Source organism: Rhamphochromis sp. 'chilingali', assembly GCF_963969265.1.
Source record: "Rhamphochromis sp. 'chilingali' genome assembly, chromosome: 15".
Lineage (NCBI taxonomy): Eukaryota > Metazoa > Chordata > Actinopteri > Cichliformes > Cichlidae > Rhamphochromis > Rhamphochromis sp. 'chilingali'.
The window spans coordinates 1,237,931-1,251,493 of NC_137942.1; the positions used below are offsets into that span (position 1 = coordinate 1,237,931).

At 44.1% G+C, this 13,563-nt stretch overlaps 1 protein-coding gene across 1 annotated transcript; it reads left to right on the plus strand.

Moving 5' to 3' along the window:
- Positions 1-3,564: 3,564 nt before the first annotated feature.
- Positions 3,565-13,344, plus strand: LOC308411356 (GTPase IMAP family member 9-like; the record flags this gene model as incomplete). The annotated part of the gene is made up of 5 exons (XM_080905240.1): positions 3,565-3,593; positions 8,831-8,933; positions 10,335-10,513; positions 11,506-11,585; positions 12,596-13,344. The coding sequence occupies 5 exons, from the start codon at positions 3,565-3,567 to the stop codon at positions 13,342-13,344; spliced, it is 1,140 nt and encodes a 379-aa protein (XP_080761366.1).
- Between the last annotated feature and the right edge of the window lie 219 nt (positions 13,345-13,563).

Genomic DNA, 13,563 nt, shown 5'->3' on the forward strand with positions numbered 1-13,563 from the left:
TGTCATCTGATCATCTGATTAGATGCAGCTTGCTGACCAAGCTGGATCGTGTTAAACTTACTATTTCATACTTTTGTCTAAAAAACATCACGTCAGCTCACCCGACGGTGTGTTTGTGTACATGACACTTTAATACGCAGCGTGGAAAACCACAGTTCATGTCACAGTGAACACGGTGAGACAAAAAGCTAACACATCAAAGTATTTCAGCTTATTCAGAGAGTCTTTGTGGGAAAATAAATCCAACTAATAATTATCGTCGTGTTGAGTCATGCAGACTAATCTCCCTGCAGGAATAGTTCAGGTTACTGAAACGTTTCTGCCTCTGACAGCTGTCCACACCTAAACTGAACTCGCTACACGTCAAAGATACAGAAATGATTCTCTTTAACGGTGATGTAGGAACCACACCTGCTACCAGAAAGGTCAGAGGTCAAATTAGACTAAAAGTGACTAATAGTTTAGAGGTATACAGAATAATCCATGTGAGGCAAAAGCTCCAGACTGCTCTGTTTCCAGCAGATTTCCTTCTTTCAGTGACGGCACGCCCACACAACAGGACGACACTCGTCTCAGTAACACGTGTGTTCGTCTCAGTAACACGCGTGTTCGTCTCAGTAACACGCGTGTTCGTCTCAGTAACACGTGTGTTCGTCTCCAACACTGTCGGCGTAGTACAGGCACTAATGTTCTCTAGCACACAAGTAAGCAATGATTCACGGAGTTTAGAAACAGGCAACAACAGATCAGATATCATTTTACTCTTTGGTGTTTCACTCACATTTAAACATATTTATACAGCAGCAGTACAGTAACAACTATACAGCATTAGAAGATCCTCCTGTCAGCATTAGACAGAAGAAAGACAGTTTCATCTAAACTTCGATTCCTGGACGAATCTTTTGGTTTTTCAGAGCAGATCTGACCCTGTATTGTTTTTTGGGTTTTTTTTAGACGATATTAGCTAACACAAGTGAAATTCAACCATCACCAAGTCAGTCAGTAGCAGGAAACTGCTCACTGAACATCAGCAGATTAATAACACACAAAGATCTGGTAAAAGAAAGCTCTTCCTTTCTATGATGGTTAAATTATTAAAATGTTTTCACCATTAACACAGTCCAGTATGAGGTCTACTCAGCACAGTCTCACCAGTGTTGTCGGCTTACAGAGGAGAGGCAGAGCGGTGCACATCCATCAATCCAGCAGAAGTAGACCCAGAGTGGAAAAATATGACACTGAGTGTTGAGCTTTTATAACCTTTATAGACAGAATAGCATAGGTGGTGGAAGGACTGCACTTTGGTGGCCTCAGGATTTCATCTTTACTTTTTGCAGATGAGCAGTGGCTGTAGCTCAGGAGCACTTTATAGCACAGGCAGAGTAAGCGCTGCATAAGAACCATTGCAGCTACCATTTACCATGGTGTGGTTCTGTTTATCTGTTTATGCTTTATCAGGTGGTGGCCTCCAACTCTGATGTAGTTTTGTGACCAAAGGAATGAGGAGTTCTTCCTTAGAGGCAGGCTGAGGAGGTCAGCCATCTGAGAGGCACTTGTAGTGGAGCTGCTGCTCCTGTTGGGATGGTTGATTAGGAGAGCTCTTGGACTATGAATGAACTGGAAGAGGTGGCTGGGCTGAGGGAAGTCTGGGCGTCTCTGCTCTGACCGCTGCAGCTGTGACGCAAACCCAGATAGATATAGAAAATCGATATTCAGAATATTCCTATTTTTCATTTTAACTGATTTAGGTTTCAGAAAAAAATACATAAAATCAAATTATTTAATTTATAAAAATATGTGTATGTGAGCTGGTGCAGCAGTTTTGAGATCCCTCCCCAGACGCCTTAACGCCCACTCACATCCTGGGCCATCTGACCTCAGGAATTCGCATGATAAGGTGGGGCCAGGTTTCACAATGAGCTCACCCGAAACTCTGGCTGATTGTGACCCACACCCAGTTTCACACCTTGGCTCATGTGATTAGAGGATCATCAGGGGGTCCTTTGTCCCTCTGTGGGGGGAAACTCCCACTAGGTTTATATCTGGGACTCTCCACCATTTGACCTTAGAACTGAAGAAGCTTCTCGGATGAGAGGTGAAACGTCTTCAAGCAACTTAAAGAAGTCCAGACGCTTTTCTTTGCAAGCTCCTTTGACTGCAGCATTTGTACTTTTAAAGTCTGTTTAATGACTTGATGAATACATTTTTGGATACATTACTGTAAATGATGAAATATGTTCCACAGTTTGAATCAGGTTTGAGAGCGAGAGATTGATGAGTTTGAAGCCATTATGACTGGGAAAATTCTGACATGCGAATATTTTTTCTGCGAGTGAGCTGAGAATCGTCCCGTATGGACAGAGTGGACAGGGTAAAAGTACTCTAGGAGGCATCAACATGGGCAGCAGAGAAATATTCACTTCTGATAAGGACTTAAAGAAGTGCCATAAGGAAGGAAAGATCATTGACTGTCAAAAATATGATGTTGTTGACACTCCAGGTCTGTTTAAAGTAGACGCCTCTGTCTCCAGAGCAATGTCAGTAGTCTCTTGGAAAGAGTTCTGGTCCACGAAAAGCGGGACAGTGTCAGTACGGTCAAAGTCAATCTCGGCAGGGGTGTGGCTAGAGACAATAGTGTTCGTATCAACATTATCAAGTCACTACAGTCTGGGTCTGGAAGAGCAGGAGGCAAGCTGCTGTCCAGGAGACTGAGATCCAAAGCTGCTGCAGCCTTCAGCTTTTGTTACGGAAACTTTAAATAAAACTGCAACCACCAGCTGAGTGTCTTTGAAGTGAGGTTTATGAAAGAAAAAGGAAAAAGAAAAACACTGCAGTGGAGAAAAAGTTTAAATTAAGCACCAAACAGTTTTCTGAGGAAGGACACCGCCCTGAACTATTTTATACCTTCCCAAAAGTCTCAAAGAAAGAACATCCACAGCATATCATATATCTCTACACCTTCAGTCCAGCTCATCTTTGCCCCTCTCCCAGAAAAGTTGTGACTGCCCGTCACCTCCCTAAGATTAGGGTGTCTGGAGATCTTTAAATCTGTAGAATGGTTGCAGGTTTGCAACATGAAAAACTTTCTCTCCAGTGTCCATTGTGGTGAGACAGTAATTCACCTCAGACCTCCTCTTGGGGATAAGGTAGGGACCAGTGTAAAAAGGGGCCAACTTTGCAGAAAAGTAGGACGATGAATCTGATTTTGGGTGTGACTTTACTCTGACTAGGTCTCCAACATCGTAAGAGACCGCGCGACGTCTCAGATCATAGTAGTGCTTTCGCCGTTTATGACTCTCTGCGAGCACCAAGCGAGCATGTTCATGAGCATCCTGAAGTGAAGCTCTCAGGTTATCTGAGTAAGACGTTTCGTGGACATTCAGTCTTTAACAGGAGGGCTGAGTGGATGGAGACCACATTTTGTTTTTGGTTGAGGAAATAGAGGAGATCATCTTGTACAACGTACTTCTCCAGATCCCGACTATCCTCCACAGTTTGTTTTTGACTTTTGAGCTGATTGAGCAATGAGCCCGTGACTGGGTCCTCAAGCTGCAACTGACGAACATGCGGGCGGTCAGAAACAATTGCAGAAGGTAGAGCACGAAGGTCCATGCTCCCAATCACGGCATAGGGAGGGAGAAGATCGGTAGGGGCTTCCACACCTGGGAGGGGATTACATGAAAGGGCATCAGGCACCTTATTACGTTCTCAAGGTTTGTGGATAATGCTGAACTCAAGGTTTTGAAGGAGAAGACACCACCAAGCAAGCCTGCCACAGGGGTTTGGTTGAGACATCAACCACTTTCAGTTGCTGTGGTCAGTGTAAATAGTTACGTGCAAGCCTTCGACATAGGGTCCAAGGCCCAGATGACAGCCAGACACTCCTTCTCTGGAGTCGAGTAGGGTTTTACTGATTTGTGCAAGGCATGGCTAGCCACAGCAACATCTTTGCCATCCTAATACTTCTGCATTAATGCTGCTCCAAGACCAGCATCACATGCATCAGTGTGAATGAAGAATGGACGGGAACCTGAGGACTGGTGCTGAGGCTATAGAATGTTTCAGAAAGTCTACAGCTGCTCGGCACTCTGGAATGACACTCTTCGTCCTTTTTAGTGAGGACATGACGGGCATAGCCATGTACAAAGCGGCGACAGTAGCCAGTTAGGGCAAGGAACTGTCGCACCTGCTTTGTTGTGGCACTTTGAACTCACAGCTCTCACCTTGTCAGGGTCAGAATGGATCCCCTCTGGCATAACCCAATAACCAAGGAAGGTGAGTTCTGTAAGGCAGAATTGGCATTTGCTTGGTTATAAAGAGAGGCCAGCGGACTAAAGCCTACCAAGGACCTCTTTTAGGTCAAGCAGGTGTTGCTCAAAAGTCGTGGTGTGACAACAATGTCATCCAGATACACCGCGCAGGACTTATAAACCAGGCCAGCTAGAACATTGTTTATAAGCTGCTGAAAAGTCACAGGGGTGTTACACAGGCCAAAAGGAAGGACTCTGAAACGAAACAGGCCACAGTGCATGATAAAAGTAGTCTTTGGTTTAGCTTCTTCAGCAATGGGGACCTGCTCAAAACCTTGAGCGAGGTCTAGTGTTGTGAGAAACTTCCCTCTTGACAAAAAGTCCAGTGTTTCATTCACTTGCGGGAGTGGGTAAAAATCTTTCGCGGTCAGCTAATTTAGACCATGGAAGTCAACACAGAACCGTGGTTCGCGGGGGGGTTTGTTCACAGTGACCATGGGAGCAGCCCATTTTCACAGATCATCCATAATTACAGTTCTCATTGGGACACGTATTGTTAGTGAAGTGTGAGTCATAAAGTCCATCCCAAGAACCAAGGGGGATGTCAGGTCCTGCACTATCACAAACCGTTGATAGACTTGCTTGCCCATAAATCCAATGATTAACCAGGTTATTCCTAATGGATTGCAGTTAGTGCCATTGGCCAGTCTTATGGGTGGAGAATTCCACAGATTCTTTAATGACTTTTTTTTTCAGGCAACAGGTCTGCATTTACTGCTGGAAGAGACTAACCTGTATCTAGTGTGGCATCCAGAGCTGCTCCATTAACGTTCACATAAACTCTGGGAGGGGCGTTCCACGGTGATTGTGAAGCTCCAGAAACGTTTCGTCATCATCCAGGTGACGTCTTCAGTCTCAGCGGACTGCAGCTTTCAATCTTATAAACAGTACATTTGCATAATGACTGAAACCAGCCCAGTGAAGGGACAATGGGCTGGGAGGTCAGTTCCTTAAACTTAATTATGCAAATTCTCGAGGCCTGGAGTTCGAGACCCCTGATCTAAGTGCTCTGTTGGGATTGTATAAGTGGAGGAGTTCAGAGAGATAGCTGGGCGCTAAATTATTTAGAATTTTAAAAGTGAACAAAAGAATTTTAAAATCTATGCGATATTTAACAGGGAGCCAATGTAGTTTGGCTAAAATTGGAGTGATGCGTTCATAGATTCTCGTACCTGTTAAAAGACGCGCAGCTGCATTTTGAATTAACTGAAGCCGGTAAAGAGAAGAGTGTTGGAGGCCGGAGTAGAGGGAGTTACAGTCGTCCAATCTGGATGTGATAAATGCGTGGATAAGCTTTTCAAGGTCCTTTAAAGGAGGGAACGGCTTTGCTTTGGAAATCTGACGCAACTGGCAAAAGCTGTTTTTTTACCACAGTGGAGACCTGTTTCTCAAGTTTTAAAGAGCCATCCAGGAACACTCACAGGTTCCTTACAGTGAGCGAGAGATGGCTAGCGAGAGGGCCTAGGGCATCAGCTAACTGGTCTAGCAGAGTGTGACTACCAAAGACTATGATTTTGGTCTTATTCTCGTTCAGTGTAAGAAAATTATGTGATAACCAAAATTTAACTTCATGCAAACAGTTGAACAGAGGTTGCAAAGAAGCAGACACATTGGATTTCAAAGGTGAATAAATCTGGATATCATCAGCATAACAGTGAAAGGAGATGTTGTATTTACTAAAAATTAATCCCAACGTCAACATGTACAAAGAGAAGAGAGCAGGACCAAGCGCGGACCCTTGAGGCACACCACAGTAAATAGGGGCAGAAGCTGAGGAGTGTTGCCCCATAGCAACAGAGAACGACCTCTCTGAGAGATAGGATTTAAACCAAGTTAAACCGTACCTTTGAGACCAACAACATGTTCCAGTCTTGACAGAAGAATGTTGTGGTTAACCAAAGCAGCAGTCAAGTCAAGTAAAACTAAAATCACGGAGTATCCAGAGTCAACAGTTAAAAGAAGATCATTAAAAACGTAAGGCTGTCTCTGTGCTGGGGCGAGGTTTCAAACCAGACTGAAACTTGCCATTAATACCATTTGCATCTAAAAAGGCCTGAAGTTGTTTTAGAACTACCGTTTCCAATATTTTGGAAATAAAAGGGAGTTTGGAGATCGGCCTGTAGTTAGTGAGACCATTAGGGTCAAGATTTTTCTTTTTCATAATAGGTTGCACAACAGCATGCTTAAAGACAGACGGTACACAACCTGATGACAATGATGCATTCAGCAGAGATAAGATACAAGGACCAATAACATGTAAAGCTTCCTTAAAGAAATGAGAAGGAAGAATATTATGCGGGGAACCAGAGATTTTGAGATGATCAATTATGTCTTTTAAAGCAGAATAAGACACTGGCTCAAACTGTTGGAAGACAGTCAAGCATTCAGAGGCTGGAACTGGGTCTAAAACTGACGATGAATGAGATGGATGAGAAGCCCTTAGAGCTGAGATTTTATCAGAGAAATACTTTAAGTATTTATGACAAAGAGCAGGGGAGGCATCCCTATAAGTGATAGTGCTAGGGTTTACCACAGAGTTAAAAGTATTGAAAAGGGCTCGGGGGTTGTGGCTATTAGTCATGATAATGCTGGACAAAAAGGCAGATTTGGCAGCTTTAACAGACTTTTGATACTTTTGATATAATTACGGAGGATGTCCAGAGAGACGTGGAGTTTGTCTTTCCTCCATTTTCATATCTCATCACTCTCCACTTTCTGTTCATCTGAGAAAAAGACACAATTTGCTATTGCATTGATCGATTATTTATTATCCACACTTAACAACTCTTGCACCTGATCCATAATAAAGCAATGATAGAAAAAATGTTATAGAACCAAAACATTGTGTTTATTTATTTTTTTCACTAGCTGGGCCCACATCCTCATTTTAGGTTTGACAGCGTTTTAGTAGGTAAAGGTGATGCTTGGACATGAGTTGAGCTGTGGTTTGGGGAAGGCCTCGAAGGGGACTGGCGACGGCTCCCATGCCTGGCAGATCCCCAAAGAAGGCGTCCCCTAGAAGGTCGAAGATCTCAGCAGTAACAATTTGATTTTCAATTCAACGTATTTATACGGCACCAAATCACAGTGACAGACGCCTAAAGACCCTGCAATGATGTCTGGCAGAACCAGGCTCACGGAGTGGCGGGGCCATCTGCTGTTTTTGGGGTGAGAGAGAGAGAACAGGACAAAGATAAGTGCAGGGAGAGCGAACGCCGAGTGACAGCCCCACCGAAAGGAGAGGGAAATAACTGGTGGCAGGCCAGCGAAGATGAACAGCCCTCAGTAAAGTAGTCGAGGATTTCATGAAGTGGAGTGGATGAGCTCGGACAATTAGGAAGGAATGTTTGGAGAAGAGATCAAATGAAGGGTTGATTAATTGAAACACTGACTGGAGGAAAATTGCCTTCTGTAATGATCAGCCCCCAAATTGTCAGAGAGCAGAGTGCGAGTCCACCAAACTTCATGGGAGATGATAAGATGTTTAGACGTAGTCAGAACTGTGAGTTGGCTTAGAGAGCGGTCTTGAATGACGGTGTCGAGGGTGGATGCTAGATGATGCTAGTGAAAGCACATGAAAAGTGAAGGGACGCCATGAAGAATTAGGCGCATTGTGCGGTTTGGATGTCTTAAAAGGGGCGATAGAGGACAGAATCTGGTATCCCCGAACCATGAAAGTTCGCTGGTGCTTTGCAAAGACAGGAAAGATGGCAGAGAAACTGGCATCTCGGTGCCGGCAGGGTTTGTTGCTACATCTTGCGGAAGACTGGACAAAACGGAGAAACTGGTTAGAGGAATGGGATCCCAGTGCCGAAAGCTTGCTGCTGCCATTGCAAATGATGGAAATAGGGAGCCTAGCATCCCATTCACACACACACTGACACAGATACACACTCACTCCCCTTCCCCACTCCAAACTCCTCCGATACTTGCCTCCCATCCGGCGCAGACGGTGGGTCAGCTGGAATGTGCAGTGATGCAGCGACCCTGATGCCGCTTACTCGGCTCACTCCCTGTTGCTTGTCATGTGTTTTCATGGTGTTATGGTGTGAAGATTCATGCACTTTTGTGCTGTGATGTTTTTGTTTTCTGAGCAGAGTTTCTTTGTTCCTCCTCGACTGTCCATTGTTGTTATACATTTCATTGTTTTCTTTACATTACCTGTTGTGACCTGCCTCCCCAATGTGATGTATGTACGTTTAGAAAAGGTCCAATTTTGCTGCAGGCAACTGCAAGGGACAAATAAAGGCTTAAATCAATCAACTATAGTCTATGTGCACTTTCCCCTCCTGAGTCACCTGATGGTTTGCCAGAATCTCTTCGAGGCAGTCCAAAAGTCTTTTTCCATGGCCTCTCTGAACTCCTCCCACACATGAGTTTTTGCTTTAGCCACTGCCCGAGCCTTGTTCAGCCTGTTGGTTCCTGGTTGGCTTCCTCTGAAGTTATCAAGGCTAATCAAGCCCGATAGGACTCCTTCTTCAGGCTGGTGGTTCCCTTTCACCTCTGATGTCCACCATCAGGTTCGGGGCTTACCACCTTGACAGACACCAACCACCTGGAAGTGCTGAACAGGGTCCATTCAGACTAGTGCGCCCTTGCAATGCTGTCAAAGATCTGCTGCAGGTGGGTGTTGAAGATCAGTAACTCTACCCCAGATAGAGCAAACTATTTCCTGGATCTTCTGCTCATAGGGGTTTTTGAGTCGCTCTTCATCTGGTCCCTCACCCAGGACCAATTGGCCATGGGAGACGCTACCAGGGGACAAAAAGCCCCACAAGACACACAAACCCCTCCACCTTGATAAGCAATGGCATATAGAAAGTATTATTTTTATGTCATAGCTGATCAGAGGTAATATAGGCATTGATAAATAACAATTAGCATCCTGAAAGCCTCTGTGATCCAGGCACTTTAAGTATTTTAAAAACCTTTTCCAAACTTAAATAAGTTAAAATTTAAAGTAAAGTAAAAGTAAAAGGAGACTTTTCATCAATCTATCCCACATGAGATGAACCAGATCAGAAACAGATTCAACATCATGGCATCAGCACTGCTTTCTGCTCCTCTGCATCACAGCCATGAACCTGCTGCAGGTGATTCACACTGTGATGGATCCATCACACTGATGCTCACAGCTGGGTCTGGAGAGCACCGAGCTGAACTTAACCAGATGTTGTCTTCAGACTGTGAGTCTTGGAGTGTAAAGCTGATGTGGATCAGCTCTCATCGTAGCTGCAGACACTTCAGGTCACTTCACCCTTTAACCTCAGCCTGTGGCTGTGTCCCAATTCAGGGTCTGCAGCCTTAAAGGCCGCATTTTAAGGCCGATTACGTCACAGCGGCGCGCCGAAGGCTGTCCCAATTCAAAGGCTGCTCGAAATGCGGCCCTGAAATGCGTCCTTCATTTCCCTGAATTTTAAGGACGTGGCAGTGTAGACTTCGTGGCCCAACATATCCCAGAATGCATAGCGCGGCGGTGGGTGTGGATAAATTTGCCGAAAAAAACGGCGGATGAGGGGCGGCTGAAGAGTAAACTTTAAGTACTGAATATTATGTCACTTATTTATGTGCAAATGTTTAATAACGAAGAACATTAAACATTCCTGTTGGCCACATGTCGGCAAAGTCATGTGACATTAGTGACGTTTGTACTAACTTGGTTTTAAAGCCTTTACTTTAAAATATACGCCGTTCAATAGCTGAGCTTAATCTCACAGAGAATGATCAAAGCTCATGTAGAAACAAACAAATGAACAAAAGATTGTCTCCTTCATCTCTGTCAAACACAGCTGTATGACACATTTCCAGCTGTTAGTATCATGGTTGCTAGGCAACCTGGGCAGCGCAACAGAGGCTTTTTTTTTTTTAACTTTATTGACAAACAACAGTATCAGCGCAACGGAGGCTAGACCGTCCCATTACACAAGCCTCGTACTTCCGGCCTTAGCGGTCTTTGAGTACGCGGCCCTTGAGGATCGTTGAGGCTGCGTACTTTAAGGCTGCAGACCCTGAATTGGGATACAGCCTGTGTCAGACGTTTCAAACCCAGACAGACCAGCAGGTGTAGTTTCTCCTGTGGCCACCAGAGGGCAGACGTTCAGCAAACAGCTGCACTGCTCCTCAGAGTCCAACATCCTCAAACCAGGAGGCGGGCTCAGTGCTGGGGAGGAGCTGGACCATCAGAGAGGAGGGGGTTATCAGAAGTGAGGAGAGGAGCGCGCTCAGTCAGGACGGCTCACTGCTCCTCTGAGCATCACAGGGAAACACGAGTGATTTAAGCCTTAAAGCTGTGATTTTTAAAGTGTTACCTCAACCACACTGATGTAGCTGCTGTTGTAATCAGAGGTTGTCAAAGATTTTCATTTCAAAAGCCAAAATAGCTCTCGCCCACACTCTGACCCACAACTTTTCTCAGTCATTAATGATAAAAGAGTTTAAGGGTTTGAGAACAGCTTGGTCGTTGAAGCTGCAGCTGGTAGCTTATAATAACATATAACCTCCAATAAAAGTCCTGGAAATTCACTCACAAAACTGAAGCTCAGATTTCTTAGAGGGTCTGTTAGTACAGTAACCTCACAGACGATGTGTCATATCAATGAAAATGCTCCAGCAGCACAAACACTGTGCAGAGATCTAGTTCAGGGACTCCAGTTAGCTGAGGTGAAGCCTAGAAGACTGCTAGCGGCTACCTGTGTCACCATCCACCTGTCTGAGCGTTTTCTGGTCTGATTACTGACCTGGAAGATCCGCAGTAAAAACAAAGGAGAAATGCACATTTCAAGACAAGAAATAGTCGCCTAACATGTTTCATTTTTGAATAGATATTTCTGATTCCTGTGTAAAAGAAAGGACGTGTCCTTTCTATCAAAGGTCGTCGTACTGATGTGCACTTCTGCCAGCTCTACGCAGGATCTTTGTGAACGGCTTCATTTTATTTTCAGGTCCTTGCATCATCTTTTTTGTACACACTGTTTTAAATACCACGTCCCACTTTCTTAAAAAGAATTAAACTAATTAAATTTTAATAAGTGAAAAATCCCAGCACCCTGTTGGTTGAACCTTTCTTTTTTTGGTCCTTGAGTCTGCATCTCATTCTGACTCGTGCTCTGTGATTGGACGGCTCTTTCGGAAACCAGTTTGGTGATGTGTGTTCAAGGGGAGGGAACTATACAGACGTTATTATAAAAACATGAAGTTACAAAGAAGAGGACCCACTCGTGACTGCCCACCAACCACATCTAGCAGGCAGGATGGCCGGCAAACATGCAAATGATGGTAAGAACGTTTTATATTTGAGCTTTTGGATGAACCAGCAGAGCGAGGACTCGTTCTCTTCCTCAGACTAATATTTCCAGGTTTACGTTCGTGTATGTTAACTGTCAGCCTGTGGAGTTACCTGTAACTTTGAAAGTAACTTTACATTTCTCACACACTTTGGTGTTTTAGTCAAACTCAGCTTTCTTGTCACATTCAACAGATGCTGCCAATATTCAGTGACGCTTCCACCGTCACACAACAGCTGCTCGTTATACTGTTCATGTTATTAGACAAAAACACAGAGAACAGCAGTTCATCTGGAGAATTCAGTGAAGTTTAAAGACTTCAGCTGCAGATGTTCACTGCACGATTTAAACGAAATGTTTAAAGTTTAGAGTTTCACTCAAAGGTCCCTTACAGATGTTTTACTAACTTGGTGTTTCAGCAAAACTAGAAAGTCATTTTGTTTCTGACATGATGTAATTTATGTTATTTATTTATATTTATAATGGAGTGCTTTACTATCATTGGTTGTAGTTTAATAGTTACAGTTTCAGACATTTTCTTCCTTTTAGCTGTTTAACTGTATTCTTAGGACAGAGCTCCAGGAGGCGTGAACATCATTAATGCTCCTAAAATTATTTTCATACTTAAATAAAACTTTACTTTCATTTCTATCCATGTATTATACTGAAAGGGTTTTCTTTAAATAGATGGCTGCCTGGTTCACATGGCAGGTGACTGCTGCAGAACTGAGACGCCTTAAAAACCATCTGAAGCCTTTCAGGTGTTTTGCAGCATTAGACATAAAGAGCACCGAGTCATCAGCAAAGCAGCCGTTTAGCTCAGTGAGACTCTACAAAGCTGGAGTCAGCTGTTCAACCCAGACTAACTGATCATGTCTTTGAAAAGCAAAGGAAGCAAATAGGATCAATTTAAGCTAATGTCAGTTGTTGTTGTCTAGATCAGTCACACTGTGACTGCTGCAGTGTTGATGTGTGATGAATGTCGTGTAAATTCTCAAACAGGGCCGACAAAGCTGAGGATTATCCTCGTTGGGAAGACTGGAGCTGGGAAGACTTCAACCATCAACACGTTCCTGGGTAAACCTGCTGTGAAGAAGAACCGCCTTCTCTCAGATACAACACCGTGCAAGACGGAGACGGCACAGTTTGGAGACCAAGAACTGGTTTTAGTTGATACTCCTGGTCTGTGCCACACCAACTATAAAAAAGAGGAAGTGCTGAATAAGATCACTGCATCCGTGTTTGAGGCTGATCAGGGTCCTCATGTGTTCCTGTATGTGCAAAAATGGGTGGGAGATAACACACAAGACGAGAAACGAGTGGAAGCCCTGAAGAAGATGTTTGGCGACGCGTCAGGGCCTTACTTTTTCCTCTTGATGACTGTAGATGGAGCTGAGGATGAGGATAAGATAACAAAGTTTACTCAGAGAGTTGGTTTTAAAACAGAGAACTATTGTGTCCTTAACAACAAAGGTGAAAAAGACCAGAAAACTGAAAAGGTAAAGGAGCTGGTGGACAAAATCAATCAGGTGGTGCAAACTAACAAGGCAGAGGGCAAAGAATATTACACCAAGGAAATGTTGGAAGAACATAAGAACAGGCTGAAACCAACATATCAGGTCAGTGATGCAAACAGGGACCTGACCTCTGTGGTGGGGGGCTTGTTAGCTTCTATGCTGGGTGAAGAATTAGCTCAGAAAGTGATACAGTTTAATTCTTACCTGGCAAAGGAGTGTGATGAATGGCTCTGACTGTAGCCGTGCAACAGCCACTTACAACATCCAGCACGATGAAAAGGATCAGCGAGGGTCATGAGACTTTTTCTTAAACTGATTATGTGACTTAAAGCCTTCAGACTGAGTTTGAAGAAACGACATTAAACATCCTTTGATGCATTAACGACCATCCAGCCCTGTTTTTAATGCAGCGCCGCCCGAAGATCACGAGCGTCCAAACCTGATGAACGATGT